This window comes from Mugil cephalus, chromosome 16, assembly GCF_022458985.1.
Source record: "Mugil cephalus isolate CIBA_MC_2020 chromosome 16, CIBA_Mcephalus_1.1, whole genome shotgun sequence".
In the NCBI taxonomy this organism is placed as follows: domain Eukaryota; kingdom Metazoa; phylum Chordata; class Actinopteri; order Mugiliformes; family Mugilidae; genus Mugil; species Mugil cephalus.
In genome coordinates, this window is record NC_061785.1 from 23,547,454 (window position 1) to 23,567,308 (window position 19,855).

At 39.8% G+C, this 19,855-nt stretch overlaps 1 protein-coding gene across 3 annotated transcripts in view; it reads right to left on the minus strand.

Moving 5' to 3' along the window:
• jmjd1cb (jumonji domain containing 1Cb) overlaps positions 1 to 19,855 on the minus strand; it is a 92,421-nt gene that overhangs the window by 42,059 nt on the left and 30,507 nt on the right. For 2 of the 3 annotated variants that reach the window (XM_047608414.1, XM_047608413.1), the window contains exon 2: positions 8,008 to 8,229. In XM_047608414.1, the coding sequence (XP_047464370.1) occupies positions 8,008 to 8,229 (222 nt within the window). Of the gene's footprint in view, positions 1 to 1,401; positions 1,636 to 8,007; positions 8,230 to 19,855 lie in introns of those variants that run through there. The other variant, XM_047608415.1, reaches the window with a different exon arrangement.

Genomic DNA, 19,855 nt, shown 5'->3' on the forward strand with positions numbered 1-19,855 from the left:
GTAGTAGAACTGAGATTCAGTGTAAAACTTGTATGAGACGCCATGCCTGTGAATTCTGTGACCAAGAGGAAGCATGTACAAAGGTCCCAGAGCCAACCCCTGAGACACCCCATATATCACATATGTTACATATAGATGACTTAAAAATATTCACAGAAATAAAAGCTTGCGTTTGACCTGTATGAGGGCGACCAGTCGAGGGCTGTCCCTGATTATCCCGCACAGTACCTCAGTCTGTTAACAGAACATGTTAAAATGATCTCCTGTACTAGAGGCAGGGCGAAGGTACAGGAGTGCCAGAATAGAGAAGGATCCATCATTCACATCAAGAGGGCTCAAAGTCACTCATATGTTACAGCATTTCTAAAAGTTCAACAATAGTAATAAAAATAATAAAAGAGTCTGATGTTGTGGATGATCCCTGGGTAGGTAGGGTTTTAGGATGATAGACCTTCTTTTTGATATCATTTTTGCAGTAAAGTAAGATAAAAAAAAATAATAAAAATAAATGAAATTATGATTGTAATGAAATTACAATCATAATGAAGCTCGGGGGAGTTCTGAATATTCAGCTACAATTATTACCCACTGATATTCTACCTAAATAGTTTGATCGACGACCTTCATAACAAGATCAGAAAAGACATGCCCCTGGGCCCCCAAAGAATGTATCACCAACTGGCTCCTTACATGCTCTGAACACTGGCATCAGCAGACAATCATCATCATCACAGACGAACATATACCTATTGGAGCCAGTCGTCCCTTGAAGAGCAAATAGCAAGCATTTTATCAAGGTCATAAAACTGTGCAACAATCACATGTAGACAATAGTGAAACTGTTTTTGGTCTCTTCTACCAGACTACTAGTATTTAATTAAAGAGTAAACTGATAAAGACCAGTTATACAACACAGACACAGGAGCTCCCGAAATCAAACCCAAGACTATCAGAGAAACTGCAGTGTATCACCAGCATATAATTAAGAATCTCTCTGAAAAGGCAAGATGAGACGCATGACACTACCACCAGGCTGGAAACTGCATGCAATTCTGTACCAAAGCGTCAGGTCAAAACTGGTGTCATAAAAAAAATACAACAGGGGAAAAGACACCTATACAGCATCACTCGAATAAACACGATAAGCCGGAATTTAGGGAAAATGGGTAATGTGGTACTGATTACATAATTTTAGTAGAAGAAGCAGCTCTCCACCAGACATACACATACACACCTTACATGTCGACATCTACAATGGATAAGAATTACCATATATTCTAGTCTGAGTCCAGTTCTCAGGCAGTTGCAATCCATTCTATCTAGTGTCATGAAAATGAAAAGCAGCAACATTTCTGAAACAAATAATGAACAACAGCAGAGGACATAACACTGTAACATTACCTCTCTCCTCCGTCTCCAAACAATGACAAGGCTCAATAGTGTTGTAGGAAACTAGCTTTGATCTGGCAACCAGGGGAGAAACAGGAAGAAAGAAAATACAGGATGACAAAAGCAAAAAAGGAAGAGAAAGAGCAAGAGTGTGGTTTCCTCTTATGGTAAGAAATTATAGATGACTGAGAGGGAGAGAAAGCAGAACGGAGCACGAGCTACACAGCCGACATTTTAACTGCTGCTGACGCAAGGAGGGAGTGAGGGTGGGAGGAATGGAGGCAGGGCCAGCCCACACACACTAACACCCCCTCCCCCTTATGTGTGCCTGACACACTCTTGCTCTCTTACAACTCTCTCTGTGTTGTCACTCTTTCATTCTGCCTGCTACTGCACTCTTTGTGTATATCAATCTGCCCCTGCCCTCTGCACTGCTAAATTCAGCTTCTCTCATTAATTTACACACATTTTCCAAACTCTTCTACTTGTTCATCTGTATTAAGACAACATAACAGTAAAGAATAAAATATGTTATACAGATGTACATTAAAGAAATCATGCCTACTTCATTACTAATAACGATACTAGCATGAGTCACATGAGTCCCACTGGTTGGACGGTGCCTGAATTAACCTGGCAAAGATCATGAGAAGAGGGGCTACAGGAACAACAACTAGACATTTTATGGACAGACCCAGAGGTTACTGTTAAAATGCTACCTGAAAGAAAGAAAGGAGGGTGAGGACTAGTGAGTGTATCTATCCCATAAGAGCCCAAAAGCAAGGCTGAAGGGATGAAACAACATGTGATGAAATGCTCAGTAAGGACCTCAGGCAATGGAAACCAGAGAATGACAAACCCCCGAATGTAACACACCACTGACTGAAGAAAGGAAACCACATTAGCAATAATCAAAGCAGCACAGGGACGTGCTCTAAACAGAAGATCAATATGAACACTGTGAGCCACAAATTGGGTGAGTGGCTCCAGAAGCTTCCAGGAACAACATCTGAGATCTTTGAGGACCCAAGCTTGAAGGAACTAAAATAATAATGAGGCATTTTCATATCTTGGAAGTGAAAGGCTAATAATGCAGTCTTAATGGGGAACATTTTGGTCAATACGTTCTCATATTGTTGTCTAACAACAGAAAGAGAAACATGCAAATGAAAATGGCTCAACAGAAAACAAATATAATATATTTATAATATAACACAAGTCCAAGTATAAATATGAAGCCATACATGCAGGAGTGTGTGCCCCTTGATTTGATCCTAAATCACCAGTACAGTATGAATTTCACCTATAAAAACAAAAAAATCAAACAAACAAACAAAAAACACATTTCTTCAAAAGCCTATGGAAGTTGCCACAACAGAATTCTATTTCCACTTGCCAGTTTCATCTTCTTGGTGCCCCGCTACTGCTTAACACAACTTGTGCCATTGTTGGTTGCCACAACAATTCAAAGAAACTGAAAAGTTTATCTGAAAGTCTTTGTTTTGAGTTACATCTAAGACAAGAATGCTCGTACCTTGTGCACTGTGCCCAGCACTCCATGCTAAGCAATGAGGAACGAAAGCTAGCATGGCAACTTTAAAACTAAAATATCCTCCAAACAGAGTGTATGTCTGCTGCCACCACTTTGTCGATGGGCATCCAACAGAACTGCACCTTGTACATCAGATGACAGATATGCTGCACTAATACATTAGATTATGAATATGCATCTTATTTTGTTATTCATAATGATAATTAATGAACCTAATGTATGAGTGTGTTCTTATGTCTGTGAAGGTTCTCAGTTAGCTCATTGATCTGAGGGCCATCCCACACCATCAACAACAGACTATCCACAAGAACAGATGGTAAGGTGAAGATGTTGTCAAAAGGACAAAAGCCATGCTAGACAGCTATACTGGTTTGGACTTGGTAATGTGTCAGGAACGAAAGGATGCCACATCATTTCAGGTAAATGAATTATCAACCCCAAGAAGGCTGAAATGAAAGACACCCCAGAAAATAAGCAACTACAGGTCACGCTGAACCATGTTACTTGCAGCATAATGTTCTCCACATGCTTCTCCAGACCCTTTCACACCCGTCACTTGTGCTCAGGGTGACCCTGCTCTCATCTGTGAAAAACACGAGGGGGCGGGTGTTGGACCTGACAATTCTGATGTTCTATGGCAAAAGCTGGTTGAGCGCCACGTTGTCGGGTGGAAAGCACAGGGTCCATTAGAGGACGTCAAGCCCTCAGGCTGCCCTCACGAAGTCTGTTTCTGATTGTTTGGTCAGAGACATTCACACCAGTAGCCTGCTGGAGGTCATTCTGTACATCTGGCAGTGGCCATCATGTTCCTCCTTGTATAAAAGGAGCAGAAATCTGGTCGAGGACCATCTATATCCCAATCCAGTTTTCCTGGAGTAACCATCTTTCTCCTGCCAGCTCCTCCATGCTCTTGAGACTGTGCTGGGAAACACAGCAACCTCCTGGCAATGCCAAGTAATGTTCTGCCTTTCTTTAGCAGTTGGACTGCCTGTGCAACCTCTGTAGGGTCTAGGTAACCCTCATGCTACTTTAGCCAAATGCAAAACTAGTGAAAAATAGTCAGAAAAGAGTAGGATAGAAAAATGTCAGTGGCATCAATCTTTAAAACCATTTCAGTTTTAGGGATCATCTCTAATCTACTGAAATAGCCCCCTCTTCTACTTAATAGATCAGTATTGACTTGATGATATACTCTTGCTTTAATTTTTTAGGGTATTTAAAAAGAAATACGGCCCTCAGACTTCAATAAAAACTGTCCTATGCCTTGTTTTTCGATAGTTTTTGTTTGGAATAAGCTTCAGAGCTAGGATACAAAAAAGTGCTACATACAGCCATACCAAGCCATTTTCCTGCTTATGTTGCTAAACTGAACAGTCAATCAAAGGTGATATCCACCAATACCACCAATTCAACATGCTCTGTCAACTAGATCACTGATCCAATGGTTCAATACTAGCCAACAGCCTAATATCAGCTTGGTGCGTCACACAAAAACTAATTAGTCAATGTTTGCAAGGCTGGATGGAGATTAAAACCCAAATCAAAAAACTATATTTCTGGTGAGAAGGATACATTTTCTTTTCTATTAAAAAAAAAAGAAAGAAAAAAAAAAGACTTGTTTATCTACATGTCTTTGGACCTCTGATGAGGGTATTGGTTATTAACTGTTGACATAAAGAAAAGCTCAAATAGACCAACAAAAATTTCAGGCATAACGGAAAGGAAATTTGATTAGGAAGCAAAGAAAACCCCACAGGCAACTTCAGCTAAAATACAGGCTTGGTCACAAACAGTAGTGTGGCGGTTTGAAAATTAGATACTTGTGTGAGCTACAGCTGCACAAGGAATTGTCGCTTGTACTGAATGTACTATTCCTGAAGAGAAGTGTGGAAGTACTGACATTACTTCATCCATACAGATAATGTGTCAACACACTTCATGACTCACACAATGCTACGGTTACAATGCTGCATTTAATCTTGATGCAGTTTGCGTTCACAAGGCAACTGAGACAAAGCACTTATTGCAAGTGTGTTTTCATCTAGCACTGACAAATAAGGTGCTAAAGAATGTTCATTCCTTGTAATCAGGGTCTAACCATGAGGAAACACTGACCTGCCCCACAATGTTCATCATGTCAGTGTAACCCAAAGATACAAAACATAATGCCTGCATTTTTCTTGTAACAATGCCATCCTTGTCATCCATTTATTTAAGGGAGGAACAATTATTTGCTAATAATGCAAGTAATGAATCAGTGCGTAAGGAGCTGTAAGTGTGCATGTGAACCTTACACACAGGAATATATCAATGTCCAAGAAACACTGTACCATGTCAATTGTAACATTTACATCTCTGATGCATGAGACTGTAAGAAAAAGGATAATGGGCAGAGCAGATACCAAAAATGTCTCCTTTTGCAGCAAAAATCAGCAAATCCTTTTTCACAAAACATCTCATCAGTCCCTTGTCAGATAGGAAACCTACTGAAGGCTCATTTCCTCCACACACACACACACACACACACACACACACACACACACACACACACACACACACACACACACACACACACACACAGAAGTGAATGGGGAGGTGCAAGCACTTCCTCCCATGTGAATAAAACAAAATGAGAGGAAACTAGAACAGTGACAGTCAGAATTGCAAAATATGTGTGAACATTTTTTTTGTCTGTACCCACCCAATATACACCTAGTAGCTGATTATTGTTTCCATGAGAGTCGGGGAAAGGTCCTTTCTTATCTCTTTAGAATGTCATTTATTACCCTATCAATTCACACACCTGGGGTTAAAGCATATACATGAGACATTCTGCTCTTAACTGATATAAACAGCATGATCATTATAACAATGAGCACAAAGTAGATGCCAAGGATGAGGAGAGAAATGCAGATCAAGGTTGGTGTTACATGTTTGGTGCCGTCTGTTCATCTATAAGTACCATTTTTGCCTTTAAGACACAAAAAACTAAGCACCAAGCAAACAAGAACAGATGTAAAAAAAATGATGGTGCTGCTAAAATTAACGGTCAAAAAAGTGAAACTCCTGACCTTGTGGTAAGCTGGCAGCGTCGTGACATAGCTAGAATTTCTCTTCTTGCATCTCCTTTTGGTTTGATACATAGAGAAGAGACCATGTTGAGACATAGCTACTAAACTCATTTCCTTTGATGCAACAGCATGCAATATCAGAAGAGACAGGCTTCATGATTATATCGTATTTCTTCCATAAATCATGCAATAGAAGGAAAATGACCATTACAAAAATACCAAAAACTATTTCAGCTAACTGCTCAAATTTAAGGCAGGGAAAGGTAGTTGATGGTTAGATGGAACACAAACGTAAGTACACCACCATGACTGTGTCATCATAACTCTCTGCAAGAGAAAAGCAAGGGACAGAACAGACTAGAGTGTAGACTGTGTGGCCCTTCTTCTAAATCATACATGTTCGATTGTTTGATCGCTGGGCTTGGTGTAAGGTACAAAGTATTTTTAAGGCAACAGCCTCAATCCAAGTGAAATCATAAGTTATTGGTGTTGAAGTCAAATATGTCTATCAAGTCCAATTCATGGTAAGAGCTCAAATACCAGCATTAGATGTTTTACTAATCATACAACTACAGCTATCATATCATATTCATTCTACTCTTTTAAGTTCAATGAGATAAACCTAAAATTGTTTGCATACCCACCATCCTCCGTGAGGACTGTTTTCTTAAAAAAAAAACTAAATCAGACTTAATGCATCTTTGTGTGTGAACTATTTTGATGTCAGGTGACTATCAACATGATGACAAAGTGAAAAAACTGGAGTCAGACGGAGAGAAAAACAACCAGAAGAAAAATGTGTGCATGTGTGTACCTCTTTTAACTTGTATGTCCCATGCGTGTGCCAGATGGCGCTGTGCTATTACATAATCAAAACAGTGAATCACATTTCCACAAACACATACTCAGGCACCGATGGGCACACACACAAAGACACATGCACTCTGTCAAAAAAAGAATTCCACCACTCCACTAAGATATAGATCTTTCAGTATGAGAAAGACACAAAACCACTTAGCTCTGACGGATTTAAGAACTTAAGTTTAACGCCACAAACAGCAGAGTTCAGTGCCTACATAAAATACAGAATACAAGCCATAGTTGTCTTCAGTGTGTAGGATATAGTGTGTGTCTGTACAGCAACTACAAAAACACCACAGCCACCACAGTGCCACCACAGCAAAGCATGTGTGTGATGACAGAGACACAGAGCAGATGGAGAATGATGCACTCACACTCACACCCCCACACAAACACACACTCAAATTAAACATATATGTTTAAAGTGAGGTTTCATCTTTATTGTCTAGTGGTCAGTTCACCACATAAAGCAGAAATTCAACTTCAATTCATAGTTAGACATGTGTTCCAAAAATAGGCTCTTTGGGTCTAGCATTTGAACCATTAATTCCAAGTTTAGTGTCAAATCAGAAAATCAGAACTGATAACATCGATCAGATAAATGCATCAATTGTAGAATAAGTCTATCTGTGGCAATGTCATGCTGCTAGGCACTGGGAAAATTAGTTCATCTAAAAAAGCCCAAATCATTCATTGTGGCAACTGTTCAGAACTATTAAAATGGATGCTATGAAGAAGTGAGTCAGACCACCACGACAGCAAAACCACCACATACAAGCAACTCTTAAGACATCTACCATCCTCAAGACAAAAGATCAAGTTTTTGGGATATCTGGAAATTAGTGGGTTAAGGAAAAGTTGAAAAGCATAATAAACTACCAACAATATTAGGAAAACAGTAAAAAGCAGACTTTGGAGTTTAGCACACAAAACCATAGAATAGATGGTAAAAATTAAGCTTCAAGCTAGTGCAACATCCTCAAATTTACTATGAGACAAACTGAGTAAAACTGATGAAAGCCATGACAGAGTTTAAGTGTGGAAGGGCTCCTGCTAAGCCATCACCCATCTGGTGGATGCGTAAGGACATAATCAATTATTGTGTCCAGCCTGCAAAAAGAAAACAAATCTTACCAGGCCAGGCCACTGTATGTGTTTTGCCTTGGTTCCCTGCAACAAGCTTCCTGCTCCTCCTCCTCCTCCGCCTCCTCCTCCGCCTCCTCCTGCTGTTGCTGCTGCTCCCTCCTTCCTCTTGGCCCAGACCAGCTGGTGCTCCAGTAGAAACAGCTGGAAATCCTCATAAACCTTCACCCACTCTCTCTTCTCCCACTCCTGGTCATCAAATTCCACATATACCTGCATACAACAGAGAGAAAAGACTATTAATTACAATGTTACAGATAAATGAGCTTAGTTTAGTGGTGTCTTGATATAACGTTTGGTGTGCAACATTAGACTGACACAACAACATTTCAGATGACCAACTCAGATCTCACAGCTGCCTTTCATACTATTGACCATAGTCTCCTTATCTCTGGGTATTTATTTCAGTCCTACCTGTCTGACAGAACATTTCTCCACTAGTCTCAGAGAGTCCATATATTCCTCAGTGCCTCTCTTTTGTGGAGTCACTCAGGCTTCTAACATTTATGTGAAGGTGGGTGGAGTGAATGCTCTCATCACAAATACAATCTCAACAAACTGGACAAGCAGCTGAATCCCCAGGAGCATTGAGTAAAACTGTACAATAACACTTGTGAAGTGAACGGTCACTCATCCACAAAGATCATCTTACACCTGTGCTATGTTAAACGCTTCATTAGTTTTACTTGAATTAAATCGTTTGCAAGCAAGTTAACATAATTCCATTCATCCAATGTTGAGCAACAAGCTTAAAATGAGTACTGCTTGTTTAATTTTATTTTGATTGCTTAGGAATAAAAGTTTGTTTTAGATGCACTTTTATTTAATTGAGTCTGAGAGCTTCTTTTTTTAATGTAACAAGGCATTCTTTAATTCACTGTTTTTCATTTTGTCTGTATTTTTTCATTTTCTGTGCCTTTCAGGTTGTATTTTTTTTTTTTTTACATATTTTTATATGCCTTGACAACTAGTGTCTAGCACTTGGGTCAACATTTTTTGTTTTTAAAATGTACTTTACAAATGAACGGACATTGACATTATTAGTGGTTTGAGCATGAGTGACCATTTGTGACTGGACCTTAGTTCTGTGCTCTGTACAGCGATTGGTATTCACCTGCATCATTTGGGAAGTATTCATTAGCAAAGTAATGTTGCTGTTGTAAACTCCTTGCTGTGACACGGCTTACCCAAGGCACATTTAAAGGCCAGGCCTACACTACATTCAACCTCATGTATAATTAAGGTGCTTTAATACGGATGCAATTATGACCACAGTAGAATCTGGGAGTTCGAGAAAGACAACATAATTCTGAATGCATATTTGAAGTACATGATGTGAAATGCAATTTGGTCATGGGTGAACCTGTTAAAAGTGTGTGTTATACAGTTAGCTCTGAAAATAACAGTCCAAGTCTCCCTTTCAAAACTCAGGTTTCAGTTTTACGGAATATCTTTCCAACATGCAGTGTCACTTAAAAGAATTTGCAAAAAACCTTCTACATATTTGCATAATGAGGACTCAAAATATTACAATTTTCAAGTCCCGACAGTAGTTAGAGCGAACACAGTCAAGCCAATTCTAAAATATTATGCTTTTGTATATGTTTATTCAAGAAAATCAGTCAATATTACATACTGGTGAGGCGCAAACGTTAGTGCACCATTAGGATTACAAGTTAATTTCAAGGCCAAATTAGAGTCCATCTGTTCAGAAGTGTTTCTAATCAGTGTAATGAGACTCAGGTGTCATCCGGTGCCCCATTTAGTGTTAAACAATCAGGGATTTGTCACAATCCAATCTTCACAGCACGTTAGTGTGGCAAGGACAAAAGAGCTTTCTGAAGACCTCAGAAAAAGAGTTGTGGTAGATCATCACGGTAGTAAACACATCATCAAAAAATCATCTCTAAAGAGTTTGCAATCAACAAATCAACCATCAGATTGTGAACAAAGGGAGGAGATCTCAGACAACTGTCCCCCTCCATAGGAGTGTTCGTCCAACAAAGACAACTCCAGAAGAAACTGCATAATAGTTCAAGAGGTCACCATGGACCAATAACAGATAACCCCAAAGCAGAATTGTTTGGTTTAAATGATAGATTCATGACTAGAGAATCACACTGCATTCCAGAACTTCATACGGTCCATGAAACATGGGAGTGGTGATTGGACCAGGGCTAGAGCCTATCCCAGCTGTCACTGGGCGAGTGGCGGGGTACACCCTGGACAGGTCACCAGTCTATCGCAGGTCTATGCATTTGTCAATCATTCAATATTACTAAATGAACTGCTGAACTTTAATTTTTCCACAGAATTTCTGAACCTCGTCAAATACTACCTTTCCTTCCACTCTCAGTTGGTTATAAATGACAGTCATTTATAACCTTCAACCATGAACTAGTGTTCCACAGGATCTGTATTAGGTCCCAACATATACAGCATGTACATTAATGATCTCCCAACTGTGTGTGAGACATGTGACTTCATAATGTCCACTGATGATACAGTGATTCTTGGTCAGAGGAACACAGCGGGGAGGTTGCTGTTAATTGACTGACACTCTGTTAAAGATTACGTCCTGGCTAAATCAGTGCTGTTTACAGTTGAATTTATCTAAAACTGTCGGTATGTATTTCTCGAAAAATAACAATGTTAGCATGACACCATATGTTTTAATTTCAGGAGAGAAACTACAAGTTACCACAGAATATAAATATTTAGAACTGCAAAAGGACTCACATTTCAGCTACAGAACCCACATAAAACAAGTCAGCAACAAAGTAAAGTTTAGTCTTTCAAATTTCAGATTCATCAGGAATGTCTTGTCAGTTTAAACAGCAAAGGTATACTTCTTCTCAATGGTCAATTCACATTCACTATCACATACTGTCTGATGAGCTGGTCTAATGCACATTCTACTGTAATAAAACTACTGGAACATACAAACAAGCACTCAAAACACTAGATAAAAAAACCTTTCAGATTCCATCACTGTCATATTCTAAAAAAAAAGTATAAACTGCATAGTTGGAAAAACCTTATTACTTTTTTTTTTTTCATGAGCTTCATGAACGGTGCACGGTTCTGCTCCTCTTCCACTATCTGGTTTTACAAATTTTAATTTAACAACTATAAGAGCCACCAGAGGTGAAGCAAAAACGGTGGACGGTGGGTGGAGTACCCGGAGAGAAGCCCCACAGACGCAGGGAGAACATGCAAACTCCACACAGAAAGGCCGCAGTCGGACCCTCTTGCCGTGGTCTTGCAGGGTCATGTAGCAAGACGACACGCCCAACCAAGTTCATGTGAGGAAAGCCACCAAAGTTTAAGTAAATAAAAAAAGTTCTGCCCTGAGGAGGAGGATAAAATTCCTCCACGCCGCTGTGGGCAACTCATTAAAAATTACAGATCGACATCACTGCATCAACAAATGAAAAACTATTTACACCCAAGTTGACCAGCTCAAATGCCATTGAAAGCCAGGGAATAAAGATTGGTCTTAATTTTCTTCTTAAAAGCCTCAGCAGCCTCTGGCAGGCTGTTCTAGAGCCGAGAGCCTGCAACAGAAAGGGCCCGGTCACTCGCCTTTTTTTTCCCCCGAACGTGGCACAGCCAGCATACCACGGTCTGAGTGTTCTGGTGGTGATGTAAGGTGTGAGAAGTTCAGAGATATATGAAGGGGTGAGATCATGGAGCGATTTATAAACAAGCAGAAGTATTCTTAAGTGTATCCTAAAATGAATGTGGTCTCGTTTCTTTGACCTTGTTAATAGTCGGGCGGCAGCGTTTTGGACTAGTTGGGGATGGTTGTCTGGGTAATACCCGAGTACAGGGAGTTGCAGTAGTCAAGCCTGGGTGATATAAATGCATGAATATCTGTTTCTAGGTCGGAGGGTGATAGGAATTAGCAAAATAGACACTTGAAAACTGGCTAGGTGTGCTAGAATTCACTATGTGGGAGCAAATTTGGACATTCAGTTTTGTAGGTAGGTAAAGGAAGCTCAGTGTCAAATAGAATAACCTTGTAGTCAAACACACAGATATCATGGAGGACAAAATTGCTCAGTGAGAGGCCAAAAGACAATACTAGGTCCAGGGTGTGATTTTTAACATGCGCTGGGGAGGTAACAGATTTCACTAAATTAAAAAAGTGAATTCGATGCATGAAATCAGACGTGGACAGCAGACGTGAATGTTAAAATTGTCTGAAATCAAAACCCTGTCATATCATGGCATGACAACTGATAATAGCACCACTGCTTTTTCTGTCAGAAAAAAACATATCCAGCTTGTTGGAGGAGATAATGTCCTGACAAATGAATGATTTGTTTGAAAATAATACCACTGCTGGCCTTATAGTTGTGGTGTCTGTTGGTGACAAGAACAGGAATAGAGCGAGGTGGAGTAGTGGCGTGAAATACCCACAAGGGGGAGCTGGCATGAGACAAAGGCTTAAATGGGCTTGTTTTGGGCATGGGGGAGGAAGAGCAATCACACACAGCGTGATGCAGGTTGGCAGCGTGTTTATCTGAAGAACGTCTCTTGCATACAAGGTGAAACGTTCCCAGAACTGGAGTTAGATGTGAAGATAAAGAATCCTGCTGAAATGCTCCACACCGCGACCCAGTGTAGGTAGAATGTAACATTTGTCGAGCCATCTGTTCACGTTTTTGCACATGGAAATACATGTCTACTGTAGACCATACAAAGACAGACACGGAACAGCTCTGATGGCCAGAGCAAGTAGAGCTCCCCCTGGTGACTGACTGCAGTATAGGTCATGAGCTCCACAACCTTTGGATGGGCCAAACTAGAAACATTAAAATACACATCACAATACATGTCAAATGTCAAACCAAGAATGGTTTCTACAATTTTAGGTAGTTAATATAATGCTGATGCATAACGTAGTATTAATCTTGAATTATTAGTATTATTAGCGTAGTATTAATAAATGCGGGTTAGTCTGGCGGCAGTATTTGGTGAGTCGCCAATAATGCAACTCCATGTATGTTTGATTCTAAACTCTCAGTATTCTAGTATTCTAAACTGCCCATATCCTCAGGAAAATAGTATCAGTTTGGCCAATGTGAAGTGGGGACACATACTTCATATTTATGTACAGTCTATGGTGTTTACTCACAACTGAGTAGCAGGAGCTGTTAGTCAAATATTGTGGTGAGTGCAAGACATTTATACTTTCACGCTGCTCAGTCTGACTTGCTATGTAACTATGGTGCTGTGTCTTTTTACACCAGTTGGGTTCATTTTTATTTTTACTTACTGCTTCACTCTCAACAATGGCGGCTGAATCTTCAAACCTTGTCAGTTAACCTTTATTAATCCAAAACAATCAATTTGAAAATTGCTGAAATGAAGAAGCAGCTGGAAATACTGAAGCGGAAACATGCTACTACCAAGTGGACGAATCACAGCTCTTGCACTCGCATCACTGCAGCGCGTAGTTACATTTCTGGGGAGGTCTTTGTCAGCTACGGATTTAGCCTCTGCGTCAATTAACGCAGGATTTTAAACAGCGGGTAATTCTTCTGTCATCACTCTGAACAAAAACATCACTATCACACACAAACAGCAAATGTTTCAGTGTCTCAGCATATTGTACTGCATCACATCTAACTATCAGCCTTCTAATTATGAACACATAAAAATGTCAGTGCAGCCTAAGAAAAAAAAACTGAAATATACACGTTCTGTACGAAATGGAGAGCGAGAGATGCACACAGAGTACACTCTGTATTCATTGAAGGAAAACACACGCATGGACAGGAATGGGAAAATAGTGTCTGGTGAGTCTGTTGCTATGGTAACCAGAGGCTGTGAGCATTGGCCATGGACACGCACACACAGCTCAGTAGACTTCTATGAGCCGCAGCCAGTAGATATGAGAGAGAGAGAACAAAGGAGAACAGATGCCACACTTCCACCATCACGACAGGCAACTGTTCTCATGACACATCGATGGAACCACTTCAAATCCAAGAAAGAAAATGACCACAGACTCAGGTACAGGAGTACATTGTACCGCACGGTGAAAATAATATTCAATTTACAGTTATATTCTTAATACGGCATCAAATGCAGACTGTCATCTATAACCTGAGGGTGTTCACACCCAAACTGGCAGGAGCTCTTTGCTGTGTAGCCTCATCCTGATCCTCATCCAGGATTTCAGTCAAAAGTCGTTTCATTTATGATGTGAATGATGATGAGTGTTGTTAGTGGGGGTTTCTGGGTCCTATGGGTTGAGGGGAAGGTCCTCTGTGGATCATCCCCACACTTGATCAGTTTGGGATCTAGAGAATTTGGAGGCCAGGTCAACTACACCTTGTTTTTCATGTGTTTTGAGTTGTTTGTAAACCATGTCCTGCTGGGGATGGCTGCTGCTATCAAGGAGTGTCATTGCTATGGGGTGGGGGGAGTCTGATCTGGTCTGGTTTAAGTGGGTGCTACCTGTCCAAGTAACATCCACATGAAAGCCTATTCCAAAAGTTTCCCAACAGAACATTGGATTGTTACAAGTCAGTCAATGTTACGCAACTTCTCCTGTCAGTGGTCATAATGTTGTGGCTCATCGCTATATAACAATAAAGATATACTTTCAAGTCAAAGCCACAAATGTAAACAGACACTTTTATTAACAGACTGCTGCACATTTATATGAAAACTGCTTTAAAAACTGATTTTAAGCACCATAGTTTTTCTTTTACCAGCCAGCTCCACTTTGATAGCTTGAATCCTGTCTGTGTTCTTAGTGTTGTTGCTGCTTTTAGGACTCGTGAATGAATGGGAAGAGGAGGAGCTGGCTGTGTTCAGAGAGGGAGAAGAGCAGGGCAAAATGAACTTGGGAGAGGAGAAACAGGAAACTTGGCAGCTCTCTAACAGTTTTAGTGCAACATCAACAATACTGATATAAACGATACTTCTATCATATATATTTAGAATATGTATATGTATATATATTTATCTGAAAAACTCAATATTTTTTTGTTTTCTTTTTAAGAGTTAGGCAGGCTACATGTCTGGAGTTGTTTCCAAGTGTGGCATTTGCATTTTGGAAGTCGTCTCTTTAGACATTTCTCAGTGGAAGTGATTCAGACCACCCTAATGCATTGAAAAATAAAAGGTAAAAAGCCTCTGTGTCCATGGAGGACAACATGAAAAGGTCTGGGTGTCCATGGAGGACAACAGTGGCGAGTGCTCACAGGATACTTTCATTGGAAATAAAATATCCCTTTACAACATTCATCCAAGTGAGGAACACTTGCCGTGAGATACACATTCATTATCCTCATCCACCATAAAGAAAAGACATCATGAAAGGAACTTCACAGAGTCAATCACACTGATAAACAAAAGAGAAAAAAAGGCCAATTTAAAGTGTGGCAAATAAAAAATAAATACATTTTAAAAAGGCAGTCTACATGATGCTTTCTTTGGACAGATAAATGGATGCATGCAGTATGTGTTTATGTTTTGATAATCTGCTGTGTCCAAAGAGGTATGAGTCGAATTGTATTTTGTATGTGTATGTACGAATACATGCTTTTGTTAATTATTTTTAGTGTTTAGTGGTGCAGTGGCTTGTAATCTGCCCATCACTATCAGCTGTACAAATACTTTGTGGATGGCTGGCGTTACAGCTGCCAGTAGCCAATAAACATTAGACATGAAAGCGCACAACCAATAAGGAGAGAACAGACAAAGCAGGCTTTTAAAAAGAGCACCAGCAGTGCTACTACGGAGAGGACATGACAACATTAATACGAAGACAGGGACTGTTTTGTTAATTTCCATCCCTTTTTATTCCACTGGAAAGTACCTTGACATCAAGGTACTTGATCCTAAATCAGTCGGTCTACAGCCTCCCTTGATTCTGCAGGGTCAACGTTATGATTTTTTAAAATCCTTTCTGATGAATACATAAGGTTTTCAAGTCGTCGTGCTTTCCTTTCTGTCACTTTGTCCATCTTCGGCTCCGTCCTTGCCTCACACACACCATCTTGCTTGTGAAAAACTCAAAGATTAATTGAGCTTGACTGCACAGACAACATGCAGGCTAGCTAAAAAGACTTCTTTATCTACTTAAACCCCAACTCACACACAAACATGCACAGAGAATAAAAAGAATGCACACACACACAAAATTTGTGAGTTGAGCCCAGGCCTTCCCACCACTACTTTAACAACAGAAACACTGTCTCTCCAGCTGGAGAGGTTACTTCAGACCCAGTGTCACCACAGACAAGTCCAGTCTTGAACATGCACTACTTGTGTTGTACATTAAGACAATGACCAGAACATACTGTGGTTAGCAACTGTTAAATCCCTGACATGCTATTCTCAAAACACACAATGCATGAAAGAAGAGTACACTGAAACAAAAGATATCAAATATTTACCCACACTGGAATTAGACTAAATAGGGGAAAGATCACTCAATATGGCATGATGCCGAACATGATGCCATTGTACAATACATGAAAGTTGGATCAACCGTGCACAGATCAGTGCATAGAGAGACATTCAACACTTAATACTTAACAGGCTAACTTTACTCTACAAACACAACTATCAAAACAGGCGGTCAGTAACACTCTTCCTGTGACATTAGGTGATTGTGTCAAGAAAGGAGGTTAAAGCCAAGAATGAATATATGATATGATTATGATAAGATTAGCCAATGTCATTGTTTATATTTAGAAATATGAGCTACATATGGAATGAAGAGAAAGACAAATATCCTTAAGTCCAGCCCCTTTTTATGAGTTTAAATATGGTAAAAGCAGCAATACAATCCATAAGACAGCCTTCCATTTATTCAAACACCTTACTGAAAGGTTGTTTCCTCCAAAAGACTGAACTTTACAGCTGGGGAATAAATTGGACAGCTACAGCCCACTGAAATTATCTAAACTGGGCATTACATAGTTATACAGACTGCATGGATCTTGACACAGCTCCTGAGACGCTGGCATCCCCTGGCAAATAGACAGTTAAAACAGGGGATGAAGATAGAATTCTCCTATGTGAACACAGAAAAAGCAGAGAAGAAAGCACAACAAAACCAAGAAATAAAAGTAGGTCAGCTGTGGTGATGTTCCATCCTAATACAAACAACAGAAGCTACGTCATCTGATACATCATCTGTCTTGTTTTCAGCCATTCTGCTTTTCATTGGCTCTGCACGTGCACTGCTTTCATGCACTCTGAGTTTCAGACTACTTCAATATAATTAGTCACTGCTACCTAGTCATCAGCCTGAGACAAGACTCAACTACTTCCATCTCTAAGCCCTTTTCAAACATGTACCCCTTTCTGGTAACGCTTCAGTTAAGAGCCCGCTCACCTTTCTACAGCAATCACAACAGTATAATAGCCTTTAAGATTAACATTACGTTAGAAAGGTTATTATTACAAGTCAGGCTCATGCATTAACATCCCAATGGTCATCAAAGCTAAAACAGCAAAAAGGGATTTCAAACTGATCAGTCAGAGAGAAAAGAAAACAGACATTTAACTTGCATTTTTTTTCCACTTCTTATGTGAACGCATAATCAGTGTTGATGGTAACTGTAGTCACTTGCAGTAACAAAACATTCAGTGTGCGTTTTACTGACAGGAAGCTGAGTTTTGGGTGATATCCAGCTCACATAGCCATTATCGCATTGCCATCTCAAAAGAATTATTTTTTTCCATCTGTTTAAACGAGGATGTGTGGACTGCATTCATGAAGTAAAACACTGAGGGACTCACAAGAGTGTTGACAGATGACTGTTACTCCAAACATCAGTATGCAAATCTATGGCCTTAAAATGGTCTACCCAGGTTAAAGTGTAATGCAACGCAATGCTACCAGACAGAAAGACAGACAACTGCGATGAGAGAAGAGGGGCTCTGTTGTGGACATTCATTGGGATGTAAGTAATTTGAAGGAGAGAGACAGAATAAGAGAGCAGCTGAGCTGAAGTAATACCCTATGACAGTATGAAGAGACATCCCCTCTGCTACAAGGTCATCTTTGTCAAACCCACATGAGAACCAGAGCAGACTGAGAATGATACAATGTGTGCAGACATAGAAAACAGTACAGAGAGTCGAGAGAATGAACACATGGACACACAGGAGAAGCAAGAACGTGGAGAAAAGAAGATAAATCCTAGAAGACAAAGAAAAACCAAATGTGTAATGTGAGCCGCATTGAGCAGTGATGTGGCACAGCTTCCCCTCCTTTATTCATCCTTCATCTCCACCATACGAAGGGTTTGGGCCCCGGAGAAAGGACGAAAGGAGGGGTCAAAGGAAAAGAGGTAAGGAAAAGGCATATCCAAAAATAGCACTAGGTTGTTGCAGACACATGAAGAGGGAAATTCTAAGCCAAACAATCTGAACTGCTCATTTCAAGGCAAATCTATATGATGTTTAATAGATTCCCACATTTTCCTGTGGTTTCTGCTGCATAAGCATCATATCTAAGAATATATACTGAATTTCCTAAGCAGTCTGCCTGATTAGACCAGATTTGTGTCTACAGGGATCAAACACTCTAATTTGGATGTCATTTGCTCAAATAACTTTCCATTGATTGTTAAGCTCTGTGAGCCTGATAAAGTCAGATGCATTGAAACGGTTGAGTAACCAGACACAAAAACAATAATTGAATTCATACCAAAAACTTGACAGTCGATTAATTAATTAAGCCAGTTGTGCAAAAACGTAATCCACAAACACTGCCATTACTCTGTCTCCCTGTAACACTGTATATCAAATGTCCTGGACACACAAGCACTTCTGCGGTTGTGTTTACAGACGGTCTAACAACATTCAGTCAAATGCCATGAGATCTAAATCTAAAAAACAAATTATATCATAACCAGTCTGAAATGTTAAACACTAATGGAAACCCAAAGACAAAATGTTGAATATTGCTGAATAATATAAGGCAAGAATGTAAACTAGTGGAGGTAACAGTTTTTTCTCTGATATTTTTTCTTCCTCACTGCATTTTATTTCCTATCTCCTCTCTCACTCCATCTCGACTGATAATACGGATCTAATAATAGCTGAGTTGCGAGACAATCGTTCTGTGGAATCTAGGGCAGCTGCAGAGAAGTATGGGAAAATCCCTCCTGCCCTGTCCAACATGCATGCCTGCACACTGCGCCTGTACTGCATATGCATGGTAGTATTCAATCCATTCTGCATAGGAAGAAAGTCATAGGAAACAGCTGACGCTCAACATTACAGCTCATTCTCTCGAATTATTGACCATATCTTTCATTAAATTTGACACGTGCCTGGATTTAACAGTGTGTCCCAATCATACCAAGTGTCATCAAGCAGGAGGTATGTGGTATTCTTCAGCCTGGTACAAATGAACCTAACAGACCCGAAACATGTACATGTACATAAAAACACATAATATTTTTTAATTCAAGTTCCTTTCTTCACTTATAAATTAGCTACATATGAATTTCTTATTATTTTTTTCATGCTTGACAATATGTTGGCAAAGGCTAGTCAACTGCAAATAGTTGGGCCAACCTAAGAACTAAGCCAGGCCAGACATTTAGTCACCCAGTAAGCAGCAAGTAATAACAAATTTCCAAACTATACAGATCTATGTGATAAAAAAAAGTGCACTTTTTTTAATTTATAGTCTGCCTTTTAAATTTGATGACATGACAAAGGCACATCAAAAATGCATAGAAATCCAATAACAGAGCTGTAATTAAACACAACCTCTGGAAAGTTTGTCCGAAAGGGTGTGGTGATGCGGTGCCTCTGGACATTGTAATGTTTAGGCCTGTTCAGACCTTGC